This window comes from Eimeria acervulina, genomic scaffold, assembly GCF_000499425.1.
Source record: "Eimeria acervulina Houghton genomic scaffold, Eah_scaff238, whole genome shotgun sequence".
In the NCBI taxonomy this organism is placed as follows: domain Eukaryota; phylum Apicomplexa; class Conoidasida; order Eucoccidiorida; family Eimeriidae; genus Eimeria; species Eimeria acervulina.
In genome coordinates this window covers 22,549-45,554 of record NW_013548400.1, presented here as the reverse complement: position 1 = coordinate 45,554, position 23,006 = coordinate 22,549, and the positions used below count along the sequence as shown (strand labels likewise).

The following is a 23,006-nucleotide window of genomic DNA, read 5'->3' as shown; positions in this document are numbered from 1 at the left end:
CGTTGTGCTTCCCTTTACATTTTAGGGTTTAGGGTTTAGGTTCTAGTGTCTATGAATTAGTTTGTAGGGCTTATTGTTTATTGTTTTTTGTCTATTGTTTATTGTTTAGGGTTTAGGGTTTAGGGTTTATTGTTTAGGGTTTAGGGTTTAGGGTTTAGGGTTTGCGTGCAGGCGAGGATGAGTTGAACACGTTGTGTTTTTCTTTTGGGGTGGAGTTAGACGAAGTGGTGCAGCAAGAAGAAGAGACAGTTTTTAAAATAGAAGTGCCTGCCAACAGGTCTGTCTCCTTTTTGTCTCCTTTTTGTCTCCTTTGTGTCTCCTTTCTGTCTCCTTTCTGTCTCCTTTCTGTCTCCTTTTTGCCTCCTTTCTGTCTCCTTTCTGTCTCCTTTGTGTCTCCTTTCTGTCTCCTTTTTGTCTTCTTTTTGTCTTCTTTCTGTCTCCTTTCTGTCTCCTTTTTGTCTCCTTTTTGTCTCCTGTTTGTCTCCTTTCTGTCTCCTTTTCGTCTCCCTTTTGTCTCCTTTTCGTCTCCCTTTTGTCTCCTTTTGGTCTCCTTTTTGTCTCCTTTATCTCTATCTCTCTCTATCTCTATCTATGTATCTATCTCTCTGTCTCTCTCTCTCTCTCTCTCTCTCTCTCTCTCTCTCTCTCTCTCTCTCTCTCTCTCTCTCTACCTCTATCTGTGTCTCCGTCTGTCTCTGTCTCTCTTTCTGTCTCTGTCTGTCTCTTTTTCTTCTTTGTGGTTGTCTGTCTGTCTGTCTGTCTGTCTCTATCTTTGTTTATTTTTATGCATTTGCAACTATAAGATAATTTGGGGTGTATACGCAGGTATGATCTTTTATCTGTAGAGGGTCTAGGAAGAGCTTTAAAAGTATTTACATCTTCAGACCCTCTTCTTCTGTCTCCTTCTCTGTCTCTCGCCGGCACTCCAAAAATAACAATGCACGTCAAACCCTCCGTAAGCCCTGCTGCTGCTGCTGCTGCTGTTGCTGCTGCTGCTGCTGCTGCTGTTGCTGTTGCTGCTGCTGTTGCTGTTGCTGTTGCTGCTGCTGCTGGTGCTTCTGCTGGTGTTGCTGCTGCTGTTGCTGGTGCTTCTGCTGCTGTTGGTGCTGCTGCTGTTGGTGCTGCTGCTGTTGATGCTGCTGCTGTTGATGCTGCTGTTGTTGATGCTGCTGCTGCTGTTGGTGCTGCTGCTGCTGTTGCTGCTGCTACTGCCGCTGCTGGTGTTGCTGCTGTTGATGCTGCGGCTCTTGATGGAGGTATTGTTGCTGTGTCTGCTGCCTCTAGCTACTGTCTCTACTGTCTCCACTGCCTTTACTGTCTCTGCTGTCTCTACCGTCTCTACTGTCTCTGCAGTCTCTACTGTCTCTGCCGTCTCTACTGTCTCTGCTGTCTCTACTATCTCTGCTGTCTCTACTGTCTCTGCTGTCTGTGGTGTCTCCTTTTAGGCGCGGGGCCCGAGGCCCTTCATTGCATGCGCTGCCCTTCGGGGGGTTCGATTAAATGCGAGGCGACTGCAGTCTTGCATTGATCTTCAAGAAAAACTTCATCAAACCCTCTGCAGGCAAGCACTAGGGTTTAGGGTTTAGGGTTTAGGGTTTAGGGTTTAGGGTTTGGGGTGTAGGACTCAGGCCATGGTTCAATGCTTAGGACTTATTAATCGGGATTTAGGGTTTAGGGTTTAGGGTTTAGGTTAAGTTTGTGGAGTGTGTTGCGTATGGTGTAGATGGGTGTATTGAGGGTTTAGGGTTTAGGGTTTAGGGTTTAGGGTTTGTTGGTGCAGGCGGAGAACCCTGGCTTCTATAGGAACATACGATCTGTCTCTGCTGTCTCCTCCCTTTACTTACGAGCGGCTGCCTCTAAATGATATTTGCTTTCAACCCTTAGGCTGCGGCGACCTTCCGCCTATGAAGGGCCCTCAAATCCTAAGCCACTTTGCTGCACACCCTCAGCTTAAGGTAGGGTTTAGGGTTTAGGGTTTAGGGTTTAGGGTTTAGGGTTTAGGGCTTAGGGTGGAAGCTCGTAGCTGGCTTCTATGGGGGCGGCCCTGTTGAGGTGTCTCCTCAGTCTCCTCTGTGTCTCCGTGAGGGTTTAGGGTTTAGGGTTTAGGGTAAATAGACAGCAGAGCCAGGCGTGCATGTATGCATGCATAAATGCATAGGCATGCATATGCATGCGAATGCATGCATCCATATGCATACATATCTATGCATATATATATAAATATATATAAATATAAATATATATATATAAATATTTATCTGTGCATGCACAGAAGCATGCATGCATGCATATACATGTGTTGCATTGTTTGGGGTGTATAATGTGTGTGCATGCAGCAATATCTGCACATGCTGGAGGGCGAATCTGAGCTGTATGTCCTGAGAGACAGTAAAAAGCAGTATTTGTCTCTGCCTCCTTTAATTAACTCAAACTTCTGCAGATTGACTGAACAGTCTGTGGATATCTTCGTTGATTGCACCTCCGTAAGTAAATAAATAAATAAATTAAATTAAATAAATAAATAAATATCAAAATAAATTAATCATTAGGACAGAGAGACAGACAGAAAGAGATAAATCAAGATACACGGAGACAGAAAGCCAAAGAGACAGAGCGAGAGAGAGAAATATAGCTGCTGCTGCTGCTGCTGCTGCTACTGCTTCTGCTACTGCTGCTGCTGCTACTGCTGCTGCTGCTGCTGGTACTGCTGCTGGTACTGGCGCTGCTGCTACTGCTGCTGCTGCTGCTGCTACTGATGCTGCTGCTGCTGCTGCTGCTGCTGGTACTGCTGCTGCTTCTGCTATTGCTACTGCTGCTGCTGCTGCTGCTGCTACTGCTGCTGCTGCTGCTGCAGGTTGAGGAGAAGAAAGGAGATATGGCGTTGATGATGGTTGTCTCGATGTTAGCTGAATATTGCGAAGACCCGTTTACTGTAGAGCCCGTGCGAGTGCTTTATGAAGAAGAAAACAAAGAAAAAGTTACTCCCGTCCTAGAGACGTAATTCAAACCCTAAACCCTAAACCCTAAACCCTAGCCACAAACCCTAGCAACCAAACAATCCCTTGCCCTTGATTTCAGGCGATAGATGTGCACTGTTTATTGTACATTATTCACAGCTTAGGGTTTAGGGTTTAGGGTTTAGGGTTTGTGGTATCGGGCGTGCGATTTGCACTGTTTATTGTTCATTATTCACAGCTTAGGGTTTAGGGTTTAGGGTTTAGGGTTTAGGGTTTAGGGTTTAGGGTTTGTGGTTTCAGGCGTGAGATGTGCGTGGATATGAAGACAGTGCGCCGCATCTGCGGTTTACCTCAGCTGACTGCAGCAGATGCAGCAAAGGAGTTGCATCGTTTAATGCTAGCAGCAAACCCTAAACCCCCAAATGAGGCTGACTTCCTTCAGGTTTTTATACCGCCTACCCGTACAGGTGCTGCCTTCCTCCTCTCCTAGGGTTTAGGGTTTAGGGTTTAGGGTTTAGTGCTTAGATTTTGTTGTTTGTTGTCTATCGTTTATTGCTCAAGATTCAGGATCCATTATTTACGGTTTAGGGTTTAGGGTTTAGGGTTTGTTGTTTAGGGTTTAGGGTTTAGGGTTTAGGGTTTAGGGTTTAGGGTTTGTTGTTGATTGTTTTGTTGTTAATTGCTATCTATTAATTATATATAGCAATAATTAATAATGCATAATTACTTATTATTTATTGTTTATTATTAATTATATATTGTTTGTTCTTAATAGCAAATAATTAATTATATATTATTAATTATGAATAACTAATAATATATAATTAATAATCTGTATTAATAAATAAATAATTAATTATATGTTTATTATTACATATTATTAATATTACATTATTAATTATAACTAATTAATTATAATAACTAAATAAAATAATTAATTAATTTATTATGTTGTGCGCATTGTTTGTTATTTATATCAGACATAATGCATGAGGTGGATATAGCAGAAGACGTAGCAATAGGAATAGGCTTCCGCAATCTACCTCTGCATGCAGCCCCAAGACTTGCTAGTAATAAAAGATCTTTGCTGCAGCAGAGTATAAGAACTTTAATTGTCTCTTTAGGATATACAGAGACACTTACATTTGCATTATGCAGCAGCGAAGATAACGCAGACTTCCTGAACAAATCGGCGCAGCCGCCTCATACACCCTCTGCTTCTTTTAACCCTATAGAGGTATGAGATGTCTCCTTCTATTGCTGCTGTTGTTGTTGTTGTTGCTGCTGCTGTTGTTGTTGCTGCTGCTGCTCCTGCTGCTGTTGTTGATGGGGGTGGTGGTGCTGGTGGTGGTGGTCCTGCTGCTGCTGTTGTTGCTGCTGTTGCTGCTGCTGCTGTGGTTGTTCATGCTGCTGCTGCTGTTGTTGTGATTGTTGCTGCTGCTGTTGCTATCGTTGTTGCGTTTATTGCTGCTGTTGCTCTTGCCGCAATTCATGCTGTGGAAGGTCTTGCTGCTGCTGCTGCTGCTGTTGCTGCAGCTGTTGCTGCAGCCCTTCCTACATAATTTTATTATTTGTAGCGGATTTGCATGATTGATTTATTGCTGCTTTCTGCTGCTATTATCTGCTGCTGTTTTATGCTTCTGCTGCTGCTGCTTTTTGCTGCTGCTACTGCTCCTGTTATATTCTGGTGTTGCTGCTGCTGCTTCTGCTGCTGCTGCTGTTATTTGCTGCAGCACCAGTGGGATAGCCTACCTGTGCTGCTATCAAATGCAAAGACAAGAGAGCTGACGGAGACACGAACCCAGTTAATCTCTGGTCTTCTCAGATCGCTTGTGACGAATGCAGGAAGAAGAGAGATGCCTATTCGGCTCTTTGAAGTACGCAGCTACTCTCCTCTAGCTAGCTAGCTAGCTAGCTAGATAGCTAGCTAGATAGCTAGCTAGCTAGCTCGATAGATAGATAGATAGATAGATAGATAGATAGATAGATAGATAGATAGATAGATAGATAGATAGCTTGCTAGATAGATAGATAGATTGATAGATAGATAGATAGATAGATAGATAGACAGCTTGCTAGGTAGCTAGCTGGCGAACCAACAGGGTAACGTCTAGCTAGCTAGCTAGCCGCTTAGCTAACTGTCTAGCTAGCTAGCAACGTTGATGTCTTCTCCTTCTTTTGTCTCCCTCCTGAGTGTCTCACAATTAGCTAGCTGTCTCTCTTTCACTCAGCTAGCCGTTGCTGCAGCGCAATTGCTCGCGGGGATCTGAGGCTAGCTAGCTAGCTGCTTAGCTAGCTCGCTGCATAGCAAGTTAGCTGCTTAACTAGCTACGTAGCTAGCTAGCTGCTGTGCTGGGTGCATGGGAGACACGCACTCGTGCTGCAGTTAGGAGACAGTTGCTGTTAGTGCTGCAGTAAGGAGACTGTTGCTGTTGGTGCTGCAGTAGGGAGACACCTTTTGTTCGTGCTGCAGTAAGGAGACACTTCGTGTTTGTGCTGCAGGTTGGGGATGTGGTTATTCGAGACGACAGAACGGAGACAGGCAGCCGCAATCTCCTTTATTGCTGCGCAGCGTTTGCTGATGAGCACGGCAGCGGCTTAGAGGTAAGTGCAGCAGCAGAGCTGCTGCTGTTGCTGCTGCTGCTGCTGTGTTCTCATTTATTGTTGCTGCTGCTGCTCCTGATGCTGCAGACGCAGCAGCTGTTGCTGCTGTGGCGGTTGAATGCTCTTCTTCTGTCTTTGTTGCTGCTGAAGGTGCTCCTGCTGCTGCTACTGCTGCTAAGCCTGCTGCTGCTGCTGCTGCTGCTGCTGCTGCTGCTGCTGGCTGTGGTTTGTTCGAAAGGGTTTGCGTTTTGGTGTCTTCGGGACCTCCCCTGAATAGAGCTTCCCGCTGAGGGTTTAGGGTTTAGGGTTTAGGGTTTAGGGTTTGTGGGTTTGTAGGAGGTGCACGGGCTTCTTGATGCAGCCCTGGAGGCGTTGGGTTTAGTAGCTGATTATATTGTTGCAGAGAGACAGGCAGCAGCAAACGCAGGAAAAGGAGACAGCAAAAGCTCTTTGATGAATATCAGCCGTCTCCCTGTATACTCGCTTAAACCCACACAACGTAACTTTAACTCCTGCTGCTGCTGCTGCTGCTGCTGCTGCTGCTCTGTCTCGTGCTGCTCCGCCTGCTGCGTCTGCTGCTGCTGCTATGCTTTCTGTTGCTGCACCTGCTGCTACGGCTGCTGCTGCTGTTGTTATATGTTTAATGTAGAGGAATTGCTGCATGCTTCTTTTTATCTGTCTCCTGGTGCTGCGGTGTCTTTTGCTGCTGCCGTGTCTCCTGTTGCTGCTCTGTCTCCTGTTGCTGCTCTGTCTCCTGTTGCTGCGGCTTTTGTCTCCTTTTGGTGCTGTGTCTCCTTCTCCATTTGCTGCTGCTTCATGTGTGTGTCTCCTGTTTCTGCTGCTGCATGTGCCTCTTTTTGCTGCTGTTGCTGCATGTGTCTCCTTTTGCTGCTGCTGCTGCTGCTGTCTCCTTCCAGTGCCTACATTCTTACCGGGGCGTCAGGTGCAGATTGTCGTACAGCGCAAATGCAGAGCAGAGGGAGAGAAGGCGAAGGAGACAGAATTAAATGCAAAGGAGACAGCTAAGGAGACACAAGAAAAATTCGTTATAGGGCAGATGGGCACCCTTCATGTTGACTGTCTCCGTGCATTCGGTCTCTCTGTACCGGGTAAGAAAGCCAAGCCTGCTTGCTGCTGCTGCTGTTGCTGTTGCTGTTGCTGCTGCTGCTGCTGCCTTTGCTGCTGCTGCTGCCTTTGTTGCTGCCTACTGCTGCCTTTGTTACTGCTGCTGTTGCCTTTGCTGCTGCTGCTGCTGCCTTTTTTTGTTGTTGCTGCTGCTGCCTTTATTGCTGCTTCTGCTGCAGTTGTTGCTTATGCTGCCTTTGCTGCTGCGAGTGTACTAAGGGGTAGAGGCAACTAAAAGTGTTTCTGTCTGTCTCCTTTTGTCTTCATCTGTCTCCTTCTGTCTTTATCTGTCTCCTTTTGTCTCCTCCTGTCTCTTTTTTCGTGCAGTGTCTGTTGTAGAGTTTACCCTCGAGCCCTTCCTCCAGTGGCTACCGGAGACAGACATTATTTTTGCTTAGCTTTTCTTATACTATATATACATATACATATATATATATGTATATAATATATATATATATATATACATATGTATATATATAGACCTACATTTTAAGTATTATATTTGCGCAGCTCAAGCACTGTTCCATTAGTATAGGCAATACATACATTTATATATATACATATATATAATATACACATATAATATACATATATAATATATATATAATATATATATATATATATTACAGATATACATGTAGAGAAATAAAAAGGAAATCTATACATCTAGATATATTGCGCATATACATATATCAGATAAATATATATATATATATATATATATATTATATACTCTTACGTAGAACGAAGATACATATATAGGACTAACTTGAATACATATATACACTATATTTTGCTCCAGCTGCACTTTATAAATATATATATATATGTATATATTATATATTATATATATTATATATATATAATATAAGCCCAAAGCCAGTTTGCTGCTGCACCCGCACACAGCGCAGCTTGGTGGTGTCTGTACACCCCAAAGTGCTTCTGTCTAGCAGCAGCTGTCGCTGCACGCATGCATGCAACACACTTTGGGGCTTTGATAGCTGCTGAGGGGAGGCACAGCAGCTGCTACCCCGCGCAGTAGCAGTAGATGCAGCAGCATTTGCTGCAGCAGCAGCAGCAAATAGGAGATCCATAGTATGATATAGCGTCTAAGGCTGCTCTACCCTGTAGCAACATCTCTGTCTCTGTCTACACTGTATACATCCTTGCTTATGTTTGTTTACGCTGTCTCCTTTAATGTTTCTTTGATAATTCTGTGTATAAAAAGAGTTAGTTTATATTAAAACATCAGGTTGAACATGTCTCCTTTAAGGAGACAGCAGGCGCTGCTGCAAGCGCAGCGCTGCCTTCGCGAATCCACGGCCTTCTGCTGCTGCAGCAGCAGCAGCAGCAGCAGCAGCAGCAGGTGAATATGGTATTTAAGCGGTGAACTCTCTGAAGTTGCTGCCTGCATATTTGCATCGGCCTTCTAGCTGCTCTTCAATACGCATTAGCTGATTATATTTACATAGTCTCTCAGACCTGCAAGGAGCACCTGTCTTAATCTGGCCTGTACGTAGACCAACAACTAAATCTGCTATAAAAGAGTCCTCTGTCTCTCCTGACCGATGTGAGACCATTACACCCCATCCGTTTTCTTGCGCAAGCTTGCATGCTTCAATTGCTTCAGTAATGCTTCCGATCTGATTAACCTTAAGCAGCAATGCATTGCATGCTTTCTCTTTCAATGCCTTCTCTATTCTTGTCGGGTTTGTTACAAGCAAATCGTCTCCGACTATCTGCACTCTGTCTCCTATCTCCTTTGTTAATGATGCATAAGACGCGAAGTCGTCCTGATCAAACGGGTCTTCAATAGATACCAGCGGATACTCCGATGCCCACTGCTTGTACACCTGAAAACAAATAAATAAACATATATATATATATATACATATATATAATATGTTTGTTTCTATATATATATATAAAGATATATATATAAATATTTGTATTGATTTGTTGATTACACTACAAATAATAAGAAATAAATATATGTATATGAATAAATATATATATATATATAGATATCTAGATGTATATATATATATATATGAAATATATTATATAGACCTATACATATATATATTCATATATATATATACATATATATATATTTATATATATATTTATATATATATATATGCATGAAGTACATATTAGCATATTTGTATAAACCGCTGAAAGTAAAACACTACACATTACATAACAATATACCCTATACAATAAACAAGTAAATAAATAAACATATATATATATATATATAGATTTATATTTATAAATGTATTTATAAATATATATATATATATATATGTCTTACGTCCTTGAGCTGCTGTCCTGTCTTCACCATACTTTTATCGTTGTTCGGCGTCTTGAAGTCTAAGTCGTAGTTTTTAGTATTACCGTCGAAGAACTCGGATGCTGCGATGTCTGTCATTATCTTAATTTTGCCTTCATGTCCCGCAGACTTTATAGCTTCAACAAGCAGATCCATAGCCTCTTTAGGGTTCTTAATGTTAGGTGCGAAGCCTCCTTCATCACCGACATTAGTAGCGTCAAGACCGTATCTACTCTTAACACATTTCTGTAAAGCTTGATACACCTCAGCACCTAATCTAATAGCTTCTCTTATACTTGTTGCGCCTGTTGGTGCTATCATAAACTCTTGCATAGCAAGCTTATTGCCTGCATGCTTACCCCCATTAATAACATTAAAGCAAGGTACAGGCATGATAAAGTTATCTGTATTAACGCCTCGTAACTCAGCAATATATTTATATAAAGGGATACCCTTTGCTGCTGCACCTGCCCTGCATACAGCCATGGAGACAGCTAATATTGCGTTAGCACCTAATTTATTTTTAGTGTATCCCCACTCAGTCTTTGTACCGTCTAACTGCTTCACCATCAGATCGTCTATCTCTTTCTGCTGCCGACAATCTTTTCCTACTAATGCAGGGCCTAGCACTTTATTCACATTCTCTACCGCCTTCAGTACACCTGAACGCATCATAACAGCAGCAATTATAGCAGCAATTACACAAACAGCAGCAGCAGCAGCAGTAGTAGTACCGACCAGCAGCAAAAATCTCAACAGCAACACGAGTAAGAAAAAAACAGCAGCAGCAATAGAAGCACCAGTAGCAGCTTCATCAGCAGCTTCATCAGGAGGAATAGAAGCAGCAGCAGCTTCATCAGCAGCAGCAGCAGCAGCAGCAGACCTTTGCCGTTGAAGCGGCTCTTGTCCCCGTCTCTGAGCTCCAAGGCCTCGTAAATGCCGGTGGAGGCGCCGGAAGGCACTGCTGCGCGGAAGCAGCCCTGCTCTGTCTTCACGTCTACCTCGACTGTAGGGTTGCCGCGAGAGTCTGCATGCATTAATAAACAAATATATAAATATATAATTAAATATATATAATTAAATATAAATATATATATACATATAGAGGTATTAATGTATTATTTATTTATTTATTTATTCGTTAAGAAGTAATTCACTTGGGAAGGAAGGGGTTTTATATACATAATAAATATATCTATATAAATATATAATATATAATATATATATTAATCTCTATACAGAGCAAAACAAAAATAACTACGATATATTATAGAGAATAAACGCTGATGCATGCATGCATGCATATGTATATAGATACATATATACATTTATATCTATATATATACGTTTACCTACATATATATATATATATATATGTATAGACGTACACACACTTACACACACACACACACACACACTTAGCATTATAGAAGAGATTAAAGCATTATGATACTATACAATGAAGAAGCAAAGAGATGAGGTGTATAAAGACCTTTCCGGTGTATATACACCATAAAGAGACAGAAAGACAGAGAAGAAATGCATGTTAATGAGGAATATACACCCCACACACACAGCAGCTAACTAGCAGCAGCAGCAGCAGTAGCAGCAGCAACAGCAGCAGCAGAGCTAATAACACATCGTAATATAAAACAAAAAAAAAGATATGAAAGAAAGTTTATACAGCAGATACACCACAATAAGTGCATACACCCCAAGTGTCTCCTCTCGGGTGTATACTGAGGAGAGACCCTAAAAGGAAAACTGTATATAAAAAGAAGCAGAAAAAACAGCAGAAACAGCAGCAGCAGCAGCAACAGCAGCAACTCTTGCTGCAGCAGCAGCAGCAGCAGCAGCAGCAGCAGCAACAGCAGCAAAAAGAAAAAGAGAGGGAGGGGTCTAAATATGAAGAAGACCTCTTACCCAGAATCTCTCTGGCCTTCACTTCGACAATTGCCACCATCTTCTAGACAATATAAAAGAAAAGCAAAGAAGCAAAGATGTTCTTGCGGTTTGTTGAAGCAAGAAGAAGATATATAATATGCTTATGTGTAAATATGCAGCAGGCACACAGCAGCACGTGCAGCAGATCTCACACACCCCACGACCCCACGAATCCGGTGCTACAAGTGCTACTGCTGCTGCTGCTGCTGCTGCTGTTGCTGCTGCTGCTGCTGCTGCTGCTGCGCCGCTCGCTGGGGCTGCTTAAGAAAAGGAGCAATAATTTATGCAGCGCTAAGTTATAACAGTATTTCTTCTTCTTTTTTTAATTTAAATAAAAGAAAAAACTATTTATAATATATAAAAGAAAAGCAAATGCAGCCGTTCTTCGTTGCTGCTGCTGCTGCTGCTGCCCCAGGGGCAGCAGCAGCGCTGCAGCAGACGCACCCACTCCCCTCTCTGTCTATTATGCTGCAAGGGTAGCAGCAACAAGTAGAAATAAATAAAATACTATAATTAAATTAAATATAAAGAAGAAGAAATAATTAGAAATGCACCTTTTTATTCACCATACACCTCAAACAAACTCATAAAAATATATAATTGCAGCCTCTGCTCGCATAAGAAACTAGCTGTCTTTGTGTGTATATAAATACGAGTAAAACAAGTAAACAAATTTATTAATATAATTAATATAAATAAAAATATTAAAGTAATGCTTGTTCTCTGTGTAGTAGCGTCCCTCTCTCCGTTTTACACCCCACGCAGTTTGCTGCAGCTGAAACACCAGCAACAGCAGCAGCAACAGCAGCAGCAGCAGCAGCAGCAGCAGAAACAGATTTGAAATAACTAAGAGATTTCTTACAGCTATAATCTCCCGAGAGTTATAAACTCTTATACTGTCTCTATTTGCTTGCGAGCAGCGGCATAGGAAAGAGGCTGACGCTGAAGGGACAGCAGCAGCTGTCTCCTTCTTGCTGCAGCATCTGCTGCAGCATCAAGGAGACTGCTGCTGCCCCTTCAAACAGAAAACCCAACCCAATTGTCAGTGCATGCAGATGCACATACACCGCAAACAGTTGCTATTAACCCCTTCCTGCTCCCGCAGTAGACACGAGCACATACAGCAGCAGAGTGTAATAGTAACTTCTTCTCTCTCTGTTTATCTCTCTCTATATATATATATACATATATATAATTATATATTTATATTTAATATCTATCGTATTTGCTGCTGAAGGCCAGCAAGAGACAGTAAAAAGTCTTTGTTATGCTACACATTGTTTGGTGTCTCCGAAAAACAAAACGAAAGAAAAAGAAGAATTGCATGCAGTGCATGCAGGCTGACTTTCACCGCAGCAGCAGCAGCAGCAACAGCAGCAGCACCAGCAGCAGCACCAGCAGCTACTGCTGCTGCCGCAGTTGAGGAGACAGAATTTGTCTCCTCTCTGTTGCATCATTGTTAACCCCAGGCCGGTGTGCAGCTTGCCTAGGAGACAGTAGAGGAGTCTCTTCATGTATAGTTTTTATGTTTATAAATAAATATACAATAATCATAAAATAAATATTTTTAATTAGCTGTTATACTTTGTTTAGAGACATTTGTCTCTCTATTATACTGTATATACAGCTGTCTCTTCATTTATGGTGTCTTCGCACTATTAAAAAGGAGACAGCTTCTTCTCTATGAGAGAGGGAGACAGGGGCAGAGACAGCTCTCTATGTCTTCAAGAACTGTCTCTGTTATAAACAGCTGTCTCCTTATAAAAAGATGTCTGTCTCTGTCTTGTATAGACAGCTGTCTGTCTCTGTTTCATTAGGCGCTGTCTCTCTCTGTCTCCTAGAGAGCTGTCTCTTATAAAGAGCTGTCTCTCTCTCTCTTTGTGTTATAGAGAGCTGTTTGTCTCTGTTTCGTAGAGAGTTGTCTCCTATACATAGCTGTCTCTGCCTGTCTCCTTAAGTGCTGTCTGCCTCTGTTTTTTATAAAGAGCTGTCTGCCTCTGTCTCCTAGAGTTTTGTCTCTAGCAAAGAAATACTTCGTTATAGAGAGCTGTCTGTCTCTGGTTTATTAGAAGATATCTGTCTCCTTTATAAAGAGCTGCGTGTCTCTGTTTCCTAGGGGGTTGTCTCCTTAATATTATATATATATATATATATATTTAAATATTTGTGACACGTATGTAGCTGTCTGTCTCTTACTCTAGGAGACAGAGACATCTAATTGTTTGTCTCTTGTCTCTTTCTCTAGGAGGCAGAGACAGAGAGCTCTTTAACAAAGAGATGCTGCACCGTCTCGCAGAGAGCTCTCTGTCTCTTCTTCATTAAGAGCTGCCTGTCTCTCTATAGCATTCAGCTGTTTGCTTGTGTTTATAAAGAACTCTCTGTCTCTATCTCCTAGAGGAAGAGACAAGAGACAGACAGCTATATGTATCCGTCTCCTAGAGAAGGAGACAAACAGATATATGTCTCTGTCTCCTAGAAGCTTGTCTCTCATGAATAGCCGCATAAAATAAATTAAAATCTGTCTCTCTGTTTCTATTTTAAAGAAGAGCTGTCTCTCTTTGTTATGAAGAGATATCTGTCTCTGTCTCCTAAAGGGAGAGCTGTCTCTCTCTGTTACACAGAGCTGCTTTACTCTCTGTCTCCTAGAAAGGAGACACCTCCTACCTCCTAGAAAGGAGACACCTCCTGTCTCCTAGACAGGAGACACCCCCTCCACTGGGGCAGAGCTGAGTACTTCAATGAATTAAGAATAGAATAAATATCTTCTTAATATATATTCTGTCTCCTTTTGTCTGTAGCCTTGTTGAGTCCAGCAGCAAACACAAAGGGCTGCGGCTAAAAGGAGACAGTGCCCCGTGTCTCCTCTGCTGCAGCACTTCTTGCTGCGGTCCCCCCCTAGTAAAAACCAGCCCTCATATTAATATAAAAGAGTAATATAATAATAAAGGAAACACAGCAGACAGACAGTCATTGAGGTAACAGAGACGGAAAGATCTTGAGGGGCGTTGATTAGGGATTAGATGCGAGCTGAGGAGACACCTCAAATGCACTGCAACATCTAACTGTCTCCTTATCTCCCGCGCACAGCAGAGGTGGTGCTGGTCTTGGTCGTCTCTCTTTGTCTGTCTCTTCTTCTGTTCTTATTGCTTCTTTCTTTGTCTCCTTTGTGTTGTTTGTTTGCCCCTCAGTGCTGCCATCTGTCTCCTCTATCCCTTTTATTTGTCTCCTTATCTGCTGTCTCTTTATGTGTCTCTTCTTCCTCCGTCGCATGATCTCTTTTCTGTCTCTTTCTCTGTCTCTCTATCTGTCTCCTTATCTGCTGTCTCTTTATTTGTCTCTTTGCAGTCTCTTCCTTTGCCCGCTTGTCTCTGTCTGTCTCCTTATCTGTCTCCTTCATATCTTCTTGTTTGTCTCCTCTATGATCTCATAAACTTACGGGGTCTCTCTCCCTCTCATAACACCTCAGCGCAGAAAGGAGACAGAAAAGGAGACACCCTGTGCTGTCTCCTCCTACTGTCTCCTTTCGCCTACGGATACACCGCGCACTGAGAGGGCCCCCAGGAGTCTCCTCACCTCCCCCTATCCCCCTTTCTGATGTCTCCTGTCTCCTTATTATCTTCTGGCTTTGCTGTCTCCGTCTTGAAACTAATTATTTACATGCTAGCAGTTTATATTAGCAACCCCAAACAGAAAAGAACAAATAGATGCATTTAGAGACAGTCGGAGCTGCGTAACAAACAAAGGAGACAGGGCAGGAGACACTGCAGAGTAGTGGGGAGACAATCAAGAGTCGAAAGGAGACAGTAAAGAGAGAGCAGAAAGGAGACATAAAAGAGTAGAGAGGAGACACTGGAGCCCTTAAGGCTGAGCCAGGCAGTGGCATCATCTCAAGAAGAGGAGTAAAGCCCTACAGGAGACAGCTCTTTTCAAAAGGAGACACTCCCGTTGCTGCTGCGGTGTATAGGCAGCTCTTTATGGTTTAATTGCACGCTTAGAGGTAATTATCTTTGTTTTCTTGTCTCTGCTGCTTTCACTTGCATTTACGGTCTGCTCCTGTCTCCTTGAGACAGTGCTACTGACTGCGTTTCTGCTTGAGGCACAAGAAACTAATGAGGCCTTGCTGCTGCTGCTGCCGCTCTTGCTGCTGCTGCTGCTGCTGCTGCTGAGTCTGCTGTTGCTACTTGTGCTTCGGCTGGCTGTGCGTTTGCTGCTTGCGCTGCTGCTGGAGGTGTTGTAGCATTAAAACAAAATATTAATTGTCTCCTTGAGAAGGGGTAGGCAGCACTAAAGGCGCTTGAGCCCCTGTGCAGAAGCGGAGACTCTTGTCTCCGCACGAATACACCAAAAGGAGACAGGAGACAGGGGAGAGGAGACAGTTGAACGATAAGCAGCAGCCACTACTAACTGCTGATGCGTTAGAAACCCCCTGTCTCCCCAACACTGCATTAGAGACAGCAGCAGCATAACCTTGCTGCATTCTTCAGGTGTACGTACACCTCAAACATACACACAAACACTATCCTACTACCATATACTGCTCTTCTTTGTTATGATGTCGGGGATAAGTGCGTTTGCTGCAGCAAGGCTCTTAGGGTTTTGTGTTTCGTTTGCTGCTGCTGCATCTGCGCTCTCTAGCACATCCAGGGGGCCCCCAGAGGGGCCCCTTGGGGGCCCCCCTTTGCTGCTTATAGTGGGAGGGATGTAAGCTGAGGAGATAGCAGGAGCTGCAGGTCTTAGCCTAAACTCAGGGTTAATAAACTCCGCCCAAGTGACTCCGCCTGCAGCAACTCGCATGCATGCACAACATAATAATAGAAATAATAAACAATATATATATATATATATATATAATTATAATAATAGTATAGATATAATAATAATGTAGTTGTCTCCAGCGCAGGTATTGTGCCTCTCCTTCTCCGTCTTTGTCTCATATACTAAAAATTAATAACGGGGTTACGATAGTGGGTGGGGGCCCCTAAAACCCCTCATCATTGTCTGCTTCTGCTGCTGCTGCTGCCGCTGCTGCTGCTGCTGCTACTGCTGCTGCTGCTGCTGCTGCTGCTGCTACTGCTACTGCTGCTGCTGCTGCTGCACGAACCCTTTGTTACTTACTTCTATGCAGTGTCCCCTCTGCAGTCTCCAGCGTAACACCCAGAAGGCGCATGCACCCAACTTGCCAGAGCCCTAGTTTATTAAGGGGGCCCCTAGAGGGGCCCCCTCTTGTCTGTTGGAGACCCTCAGCTACCTCTGCTACCCTAAAGGAGACACTTGCTTGCCGCAACCACTTCGAGGGGACACATCGAACAGCATTAGGGGGAGGAGGGGTATTACCCCGCGTTGCAATGACCCCTAAAGCTTCAAAGAGAGATGAAGGAGGGACAGGGGCCCACAGGGTTAGGGGGCCCCCCCCACTGGGGGCCCCCTGAGCTGCTGAAGGGCCCCCATGGGGGCCCCCAGCCACACCAGAAGAACTGTCTCCTCGGTTGAGCAACAACATAGCTTGAGAGACACTCTCCTTCCATATTACTTTGTATGTAATAGGAGAGGGAAAGAGACAATCTATTGCCCTTGATAATGCTGCGCTCTCAGCCATAGAAGAAGCTCCTGCATCTGCTGCTTCTAGGACTAAAGGGCCCCCCCCACCGCCTGCTGCTGCTGCTGCTGCTGCTGCTGCTGCTCCTGCTGATCCGTCTGCTGCTCCCTGCTGCTGCGGCTTCGATATGTCGCTCCCCACACACAGAAAATGCCCCAGCGGGATCCGTTCCCTGTTACGTCGCATCATCCCTCGGTGTTTACTCTCCAGCTGCTTGGGGGCCCATATCGAGAAAACTGCACTGCTGCTGCTGCTGCTGCTGCTGCTGCTGCTGCTGCTGTCTGCGCAGGGCAACCGCCCCACCCAAATCCTTTCGAATGAACTGTGGGGCTGCAGCCGAAACTTGAGCCTTGACAGCAAATCGTGAGGAAGTGTCTCCTTTACACCCCACTGCTGCAGCAGAGACTCCTGGCTTGCTGCTACAGTAGAGGCATCCGCAGACAGTGCAGCAGCAGCAGCAGCAGCAGTAGAGGCGCCATCAAAGGCCTCGCTCCGTTGCTGCTGCAGCGCGACGTGCCCAGGGGGACCTTGGGCAGCAGCAGCTCCTCCTTCTGGTGGCGCAGCATCAGCGTTTGCTGCAGCAGCAGCAGCAGATGCTGCTGCTGCTGTGTCTCCCCCTGTTTGTACTACAGATAGGAGGAAGTCGTTGAGGCTAATGAATCCGTCTCCATCTAAGTCAAATGAGCTGGAGACCTCTGCTTCCTTGTCTTGCTGCAGCTGCAGCCCCAGCCACCGTAGACCAGCAGCAAACTGTGCATGCGTTAGCTGTCCCTTATTAAGAACATCGAAGAGGCGGAAGGCTTCATAAGGAGACAGATGCTTCCTCCTTAGTCTCTCGCGCAGGCGCGTAACAAAGGCCTTGTGCTGCAGCAGCTGCGATCCCCCATCTGCTGCTAGCAGCAGCTGAGCTACAGGTAGCTGCTGCCAAGGCACGTGCTGCTGCCGTCTCCTGCAGCGACGAATTGAGAAAAAGAAGTCTTGTCTGTCTTTAGAGGAGACACCCGAGAGGACCCGCTGCAGCAGCAGCAAATGGGGCTCCGCATACTGCATATGACTGTTAATGAAGCGCAGGCATGCATGCGCTGTTTGCTGCTGCAGTCCTGCAGCAGCAGCAACTCTCTCGTCTCTCCGGTTAAATAAAGGAGATCCATCTATCATCGCAAAGTTTGCTGTTAGATTGTGCAGACACACTGCAACGCGATGCCCAGCCACAAAAGAAACCTCCTCTCCCCTCTCCCGCTGCTGCTGCTGCTGCTGCTGCTGCTGCTGCTGCTGTCGCTGGCGCGCATGCAAAGCAGCTCTCACTGCCTCGCCTTCTGCGAGCGTCAGGACCACAAAATAACGCCCCTGTTGCTCAGCACAGAAAGGAGACACCGAAAGGGCTGCAGACAACTCCGACAATGTAAACTGCATTTCTTGCTGCTGCTGCTGTTGCTGCTGTAGTTGTAGTTGCTGCTGCTGCTGCTGAGGCGCCTGGGAAGTTAAAGGAGTACTGGCATTTTGAGACGAGGGAGGGAAGGCGAAGGCGGAAGACAATACACTGTGCGGCTGCTGCTGCTGCTGCTGCTGCTGCTGCTGCTGCTGCTGCTGCTCCGCGAAGTCGAAGAGGCCCAGTAGGTCGCTCTGATCCTTTGAGAACGAAAGAGGGGAGGAGACAGGAGCGGGGGGAGAAAAGGTGTCTCCTTTTTTGCTGCTGCTGCTGCTGTCTCCTCCAGACAGAGACCCGAAAAGGTCTGCAAGAGGATCAGTGGCTTGCTGCTGCTGCTGTTGCTGCTGCTGCTGCTGCTGCTGCTTTAGAGCAGGGGGAGTAGGCGGCTGCCACAGGTTCTGTAGCACAGAAAGCTGCTGCTGCTGCTTAGCTGCAGCACCAGATGGTTGTGTGCATGCAGCAGAGGGCTGAGGCAGCGCTGGGGTGTCTCTAGAGGTTTTGATGGGTGGGTTTACTGTTAGGGGTCCGTTGCTGTTGCAGGGCTTTGCAGCAGCAGCAGCAGCAGCAGCATCAGCCGCGCGCTGCTGCAGAACAAGGGCCTTAATGTAGCAGCAAAGGGACTCTAAAGCAGCAGGTGTTGCAGCAGGAAGCAGCAAAGCCCCAAGGAAATCTGGGAGGTCGCGTTCAGCAAGTGTCTCCGTGTCTCCGTGAGTGAAGCACTCAAAAGCTTGCTGCAGCACCTGCTGCTGCTGCTGCTGCAGCTGCTGCTGCTGCTGCTGGGCCTTCTGCCAATCGGGCACCCACTGCATCACAAGAATAACATTTTTTAATCTGCGCGGAGCTGAAGAGAACAACCACTCGCCTTTGAAGTAGTTGCTGCTGATGAGGAGATAAGAAGGGAAGGGAAGGCCCGAAGCAGCAGCAGAGACAGTACCTCCTCCGGAGACAGCAGCAGCAGCAACTGCTGCTGCAGTTGCTGCTGCTGCTGCAGCACCGGACGATCCTTTCTGCTGCTGCAGCCGCGCCAGCTTCTGCTGCAGTGCTGAAGCAACAGAAAAACCTGAAGAAGAGTAAAATCCTTGTGTCTCCTCTTGAGGGTCAAGAGACAGTGAAGCTATTAGCCAAGGGCGGGGTGTCTCTCCAGCTCGAGTATAATTTAAAGGTGCTGCTTCTTCTGTCTCCTGCACTGTCTCCTCTTGCTTCTCCTGCTCTATCTCCTGCTGCTGCTCCTGCAGCAACAACAATACACGCCACGCCCCCAGCGCCCAATAAAATCACAGCAGCAGCAACACAAACACCAGCAGCAGCAGCAACAGCAGGAACACAAGCAGCAGCAGCACCAGTAGTTGCTGCTGCTGCTGTATGGAGAGCATTGCATGCAGCAGCAACAACAAACGTGGCTGCAGCAGCACTCAGTGAACAAATAGCAGCAGCACCAGCATCAGAAGCATCAGCAGAAGCCGCTGCTGCTGCTGCTCCTGCAAGGAGAGCGTCGCATGCAGCAGCAGCAACCCATGCTGAAGCCGTGTTGCTTGCTGCTCACCTGTTCCTCTTCTTGCTGCTGCTGCTCCTCGCCTTCAATCTCTGCTTCGAGCCCCTCAAGCCGAAGGGCATCTCCGCCTGTCTCTCTGCTGCTGCCTGTTGCTGCTTGTCTCCTTGCTGCTGCTTCTTCTTCTTCCAGCAGCCCCACGAGTTTATCTATTAGCTGGTGCGGCCTTAGCTGGATCCCCGCCTCCCCCCCTGCTGCTGCGCCTGCTGCTGCTGCTGCTGTTGCTGCTGCTTCTGCTGCCTGCAGCAGATCCTCATGCTGCAGTGCAGCCTTCCGAACCCTAAGACTAAGAGGAAGAGACAGTGGGATTCGAGAGGGGACAGAGAAGTCCAGAGGCTCGAGAAAGACGGCGAGGGCCTGTTGAGTTAAAGGAGACACTTCGTCAGTGCCAAGGGCTGCATGTGTCTCCTTTAGCAGCAGCAACGCAGCCTTCCTCCAGACATTGCTGGCGCTCTGTACGTACAGCAGCCGCTGCTGCAGGCACTCCTCTGCTATTTGTCTCGACACCAGCCAGCAGCAAATCTCCCCCAGCAACGAACATCCCGGTGCAAACTGCTGCTGCTGCTGCTGCTGCTGCTGCTGCTGCTGCACGTGCAGCTGCAGACCCTGCTGCTGCTGCGGCTGCTGCTGCTGCTGCTGCTGCTGGTTAAACAGTGAGGCTGATGGAGCGAGTGCGCCTACAAGGCGAGCGTGGTTTTCTATAAGAGCAGCAACACCCGGGGGTATAAGATAATGCAGTGTCTGTCCCCTCCCTAAGCCCCGCATGCGAAAGGCCCCTTGAGCGATGTCTCTAAATGTGCAGTCTTTGCCTAATGTAACAAACGCTCGGCCATCTGCTGCCTGCTTAATGTCCTGAAGAGACACCAAAGGAGACACCCCACAGACAAACACCAACCGATATTGTTGGAGGAGACAGATAGATAGATAGACAGATAGATAGATAGACAGATAGATAGATAGATGGATAGATACACAGATAGATGGATAGATAGCTAGATAGAGACAGTAGAGAGAGAGAGAGAGAGAGAGAGAGAGAGAGAGAGAGAGAGAGAGAGAGAGAGAGAGAGAGAGAGGGAGACAGAGAGACAGAAAAGGAGAGACAGACACACCAGAAAAAAACCCATCATCACAAACAACAACAGCAGCAGCAGCAGGCGCGTATAGTTCGAGAGCCAGCAGCAGCAAAAAGCAGCAGCAGCAGCAGCAGAGGCAACAGAAGCAGCAGCAGCAAAGGAGCGAAGGAGACACCTGTCCTGTGGTGTGGACGTGATCATAGAAGGAGAAGCGTCTCTCTGGGGCTAAGCCGCACTCTGATAGCTGCATAACCCTCAACCCATCTCTAACAAGTATTTTTTGTCTGTCTCTATTATCAAGGAAAACAACTCCATCTGCATGCGGAAGCCCCTGCTGCAGCAGCAGCAGCGCTACATCAAAATTGCTGATGCCGCATATAAGAGCCCCAGTATCTATCAATGCATGCACGGGGGGATCTTGCTGCTGGGCTACCCGCTGCAGCAACGAGGAGACAGTCCAAGAAGGAGACAGTAATTCAAAGGAGACAACAGAAGGAGACGACAGCAGCTGGAGCACGCGGCCGTCTGTCCCTTCCTCATAATGACAGGGCCCCATACCTTCAGGTAATAGCTCTGAAGGGGTACCCGAGAAGCCGATACGAATTGAAAAGAGACTGTCTCCTCCTATCTCTTGTCCTGATGCAGACAGCTGAAATGCTGCATGCATCATGACAGAAGGCAATACATAGCGGAATAAGTATACTGCAATAGCCAGCGGCTCCTTCTTTATCAAGCTGTACAGACACCCCAAATGCTCCTCATCTGTTAGACTCAGCATTTCTAATGGATACATCTTCTCGTACTCTTCTCTTATCTCCCCGCATTCTCCTGCTGCTGCTGCTGCTCCTGCTGCTGTTCCTGCAGCTGCTACTGCTGCTCCTGCTGCTGGAGGGGCTAGAGCGAGTTCGCCGCTTTGCTTCGTCTCCACGCTGCTGTCTCCTCTGGTGTATGCACCCGGCCATTCGCTGCAGCATTTTCTCTCCTTTTGCTGCTGCTGCAGCACCCCCCGCTGCTGCTGCTGCTGCTGCTGCTGCTGTTTGTTTGCAGTGTCTGCAGCAAGTATCTTGAGATCCCCTACCCATAGATCCTCACGCTGTGTGTGCTTGTGGAGACCCCTAACTCTACCGCCTGCTGCCCACACCCATGCAGCAAACTCTTTTGCTGCAGGTGTAGCAGCAGGGGGCCCAGCAGCTGTCTCCATGCGAGCGAGCTGATGCTTGAGGAGACAGTATAAATCTCTTGGCCTCAGACCCTGCAATCTATATGCTAATATTGTTAATCCTAGCAGCACATCAGGGTGAGAGAATTCAGAAGCAAGTGAAGGAGTGTCTTTGCCTATGAAGGGGACAGCTAAAAGCTGCCGAGTAGCAGGAAGAGAGACTCGCTGCAGCAACCCCTCGTCTATCTCTTCACCAGTCAGCAACCCGTAGCTGCAGCACAGCACCAGCAGCAGCAGAAGCAGCAAAAGCAGCAGCAGCAGCAGCAGCAGCGGAAGTGAGGCTGTGAAGGACGGGCTTTTAGGGATTGGAGACTGTAATGTGTAGCAGGTGCAGCAGCAGCGAGAGAAAAACAAAAAGAATAAAAACAATAAACAGCAGCAGCAGCAGCAGATGTCTGGCGGTCTCTCTACGCCCTCAGGCCCAAGTGGAAAGAGACAGAAACTCAATGTGCAGCGGAGACACAGAGAAGGAGACACCCCGCAAAGAAACAGAAAAGGAGACAGTTACACATTGATAAAGTTAAGCTTAATATAATGGGATAAAGAAGAAGAGACAAAGAAGAAGAGACAAAGCAGAGATGATATAAAGGAAGAGGAGGAGACAGATAAAGAGACACAAACAAAAGGAGACAGCTTAAAAACAGAGAAACAGAGGGAGAGACGGCTGGGAGGGAGAGACACACAACAGGAGACAGCTGAGAGACGAAGAAGACAGCAAAAGGAGACAGTTGGGAGGAAGAGACACAGCAAGTAAGATGAATAGACAGAGCCAGGAGACAGTTGTCTTACTTAACGCGGTTTGTCTTCTGCAGCACATGAGGCAGCAAAGAGCACAACCACTCTCTAGCTATGTTGAGGGTCTTCAGATGATTGTCTGGCAGTCTCTCTACAGCAGCAAACAAATCCGTATAAATGTCTCCTCCGCTGTCTCCTGCAAACCCTGCCGCTGAATTCGAAGGGCATATGTGCAGCGGCAGCAGCTGCAGCAGCAGGAGCAGCAGCAGCAGCAGCAGCGCAACGCCACACACACACACGCACACGCGCAGAGATACATCTGGTGCAGCAAGGAGACACATTCGTGCTGCTGCAGCAAGGAGACACATTCATGCTGCTGCAGCAAGGAGACACATTCATGCTGCTGCAGCAAGGAGACACACTGCTGCTGCTGCTGCTGC

General features: G+C 46.5%; 3 protein-coding genes across 3 annotated transcripts; 1 reads left to right on the top strand and 2 right to left on the bottom strand.

Annotated features, from left to right (window-relative positions):
- Positions 1-171: 171 nt before the first annotated feature.
- EAH_00027630 (phenylalanyl-tRNA synthetase beta chain, putative) lies at positions 172-7,084 on the top strand (the record flags this gene model as incomplete). The annotated part of the gene is made up of 10 exons (XM_013392734.1): positions 172-277; positions 1,781-1,955; positions 2,337-2,483; positions 2,855-2,997; positions 3,258-3,399; positions 4,691-4,834; positions 5,460-5,561; positions 5,898-6,060; positions 6,479-6,670; positions 7,014-7,084. Coding segments are annotated over 10 exons (1,385 nt in total), but the record flags the coding sequence as incomplete, so codon positions are not given.
- A 981-nt stretch (positions 7,085-8,065) lies between these two features.
- EAH_00027620 (enolase 2, putative) lies at positions 8,066-10,984 on the bottom strand (the record flags this gene model as incomplete). Its single annotated transcript, XM_013392733.1, has 5 exons — positions 8,066-8,539; positions 9,004-9,368; positions 9,573-9,683; positions 9,905-10,048; positions 10,945-10,984. The coding sequence occupies 5 exons, from the start codon at positions 10,982-10,984 to the stop codon at positions 8,066-8,068; spliced, it is 1,134 nt and encodes a 377-aa protein (XP_013248187.1).
- A 5,098-nt stretch (positions 10,985-16,082) lies between these two features.
- EAH_00027610 (hypothetical protein) lies at positions 16,083-21,813 on the bottom strand (the record flags this gene model as incomplete). Its single annotated transcript, XM_013392732.1, has 4 exons — positions 16,083-16,105; positions 16,300-19,219; positions 19,534-20,391; positions 20,884-21,813. 4 exons carry the CDS (start codon positions 21,811-21,813, stop codon positions 16,083-16,085), a joined length of 4,731 nt encoding a protein of 1,576 aa, XP_013248186.1.
- Between the last annotated feature and the right edge of the window lie 1,193 nt (positions 21,814-23,006).